Source organism: Oppia nitens, unplaced genomic scaffold, assembly GCF_028296485.1.
Source record: "Oppia nitens isolate AA-2021 unplaced genomic scaffold, nextdenovo-longstitch-racon4-pilon3 scaffold4_pilon_pilon_pilon, whole genome shotgun sequence".
In the NCBI taxonomy this organism is placed as follows: domain Eukaryota; kingdom Metazoa; phylum Arthropoda; class Arachnida; order Sarcoptiformes; family Oppiidae; genus Oppia; species Oppia nitens.
Window position 1 is genome coordinate 6,435,697 of NW_026533232.1, and position 2,557 is coordinate 6,438,253.

Below are 2,557 nucleotides of genomic sequence, written 5' to 3' on the forward strand. Positions count from 1 at the left end.
AAAATAGTGCAGTAACTGAAACAAGTTTAATATTATTATCACAATTAGTTGTAATAATAATATTAATGTCTTTAAGTAAAGTAGTGTTCACTCAAATTGTATACTATTTACTTTATCAACAATATTATCATTATTATGCCCTATAATTATGGACTCAAATGTCAATCAATTAATTGATAATTATAATATATACCAAAATATTATTTGCATAATTTAACCGTTTAATTACTGTTTGTATAATTAATTTAAAATTCATTATAATATATATTTAAAAACGTTTAGTATTTGTTGTTTTGTAAAGAAATACTTAAATTGTTTTGTCGTTTAAATAATCGCATTGTAAGTGCAATCAAAGCCAAGTCATTATATTATTATCATTGGAGTCGAGCTGTTCCTCAACTATTGAAAGTCGATTTGTGTCGAGTTGTTCCTCGACAATGGATAAGATATCTGTACCGAAATCATCAGTCAATGTGGGTATCAAGTCGTCAGACTCCATGTTTTCTGAGACCAAATCCAGATTACCGACATTTAGACCTTCTAAGCCTAAATCGTTAGATCGGTTAATATTATTGTTGGCATCTTCTGTGTTGTTGAGAGCGTCCTCAATGTTAAGGAAATCTTCGGGAGTGTGTGGAAGACTATAGTTAGAGCCCAATCCTAGGCCGGAGTCACCACTTTCTTGTCTTGAGTGGCAATCATTATTGAAGGCACTGTTATTTCCGCCTAAGAATGGGTCAATGCCTGTGCTAGAAATGGGTGGCAAACGACCAGATAATATCTCGCTTTGTCTTTGCCTTAGTTTCTGTCGCTCTAACTCTAAACTCATGAGTCGTTGTTGTTGTTGAAGTCGTATGTTATCAGTATTAGTAGAACCAGATGTGTTCATATTCTGGAGTGCAGTCACAAGACTCGGCGGAACAGCATTTCTAGTGAAAGGAGGCGGAGGTGTTCTTCCATTGTTGAGTTGAGCTCTGTTTTGTTGAGCAGAGGGTGGAAGGCGTGGGTCTATCCAAGTAGTCTTGCTTTCGACGTGATTAATAAAATAAATATCTCCAGAGGGTGTCTGTGCCGGTTCCCAACCGGTGGGAAAGGGACCTAAACCTTGATTAAGATTACCAGTTGAGTTGTTATTTGCATTGTTGCTGGTATTGGTATTATTTTGAGGAATGACCACAACTCGTGGTTGTGTTTGTTGTTGAAGCTGTTGTTGAATCACTTTCCTTCGCGGATCTTCCCATTGAGTGGTTTTCGTGATATGATTTATGAAATACCGCTCTCCGCTCTCAGTCTTTCCCATTTCCCATCCCTGTGGAAGTGGTATACTGTCGACATCAAAGCTATATTGCCTGATATGTGAAGATTGTTGTGCCGAAGCCATTGCCTGTGAAACAGCTAATGTTTGCTGAAGACTTGCGGGTGAAGAATGAGCTCTCGGATGACTAATAGTGAGACCCGAGGGGACGGCACTCATGTGATGCTGAATTGTTTGCTGCTGTTGTGGTGACGCAGGACTTAGTGGTGAATTAGACGGCTGTGAGAGTGGCGGCGGAGAGAAGGATGCGTCCAGACTTGACTCACGTGAATGAGAGGCACTGTTGGGACCGTCGGGTTGTTTGAAGAAGGAAGCGGGAAGTTTGCGCTGACGCATAGGCACTGATAGTGGGATCAGACTGTCCTGAGGGTTCTGAACCGCTTTAAACAACTCATCCAAATCATTAGCACCGCTATTCATGCGGACTATTTGATTGCTCACAGATTGGTGACCATTACTAGTGGCCTCCGATATGGCATCGCGTGGTGACTGACAAGACATCTTCACTCTATTCATCAATAATACGACCAATTGGTTGACCGATAACTTGGGATTCACTGGTAATGTGTTTGAGTAATCATTTCACTAATCAATTGGTTCTTCAATTGGTCTTCAAGTGATCGCACTATTGATTCAGTGATTGAATGTATTGTCAAATGACTCCTATTTTCAGCTAATGTTTCCAAAGTAATGGAGTCGACGACGAGTCAACACTTATACGCATGCGTTCTATATATACAACAAAGACACCAATCATTCACAATATTAGTTATCATTCAATACATTCAATACATTGCTATACAATATACTGTAGAATACATTAATATTAATATAATATAACATTCAATACAAACATTACATTAGACATACAGTAGTGTCACTACAACTACAGTATATAATGTGGTCAACGGTATGACCGTTTGGACACAAGTCATGTGTCAATACAATGTTCATTAGGTGTGTCCCACACAACACAACACAACACTTTCACTTGTAATTAACTCAACACTATGTTTGTCCCAAAACTCTAACTATTGGCTCATTAGTTTCCACCCAATGCATAGTCTATATAGGATGACCAACTTATTTAAAAATCTTTAAAAAATTAGATATTAAATATACCGCAGATTGTGATGACTGTCGAAAAGTTTACCGGATTTGAGATAATAAATAAACAAAATTTTATAAGTAATTAATTGACATTTATTTGTAGTTGCTTTATATAGTTTAACTAATTTTACA

At 37.5% G+C, this 2,557-nt stretch overlaps 1 protein-coding gene across 2 annotated transcripts; it reads right to left on the minus strand.

Annotated features, from left to right (window-relative positions):
- Window positions 1–217: 217 nt before the first annotated feature.
- LOC128959871 (transcriptional coactivator YAP1-A-like) lies at window positions 218–2,335 on the minus strand. 2 transcript variants are annotated; one of them, XM_054305897.1, is made up of 2 exons: window positions 2,175–2,335; window positions 218–2,044 (listed from the first exon to the last, which is right to left on the minus strand). In XM_054305897.1, exon 2 carries the CDS (start codon window positions 1,829–1,831, stop codon window positions 350–352), a length of 1,482 nt encoding a protein of 493 aa, XP_054161872.1. In that variant the 5' UTR covers window positions 1,832–2,044; window positions 2,175–2,335; the 3' UTR covers window positions 218–349. The 2 variants fall into 2 exon arrangements, with proteins under 2 accessions (XP_054161872.1, XP_054161873.1); XM_054305898.1 differs by having other exon boundaries at window positions 2,170–2,335.
- Between the last annotated feature and the right edge of the window lie 222 nt (window positions 2,336–2,557).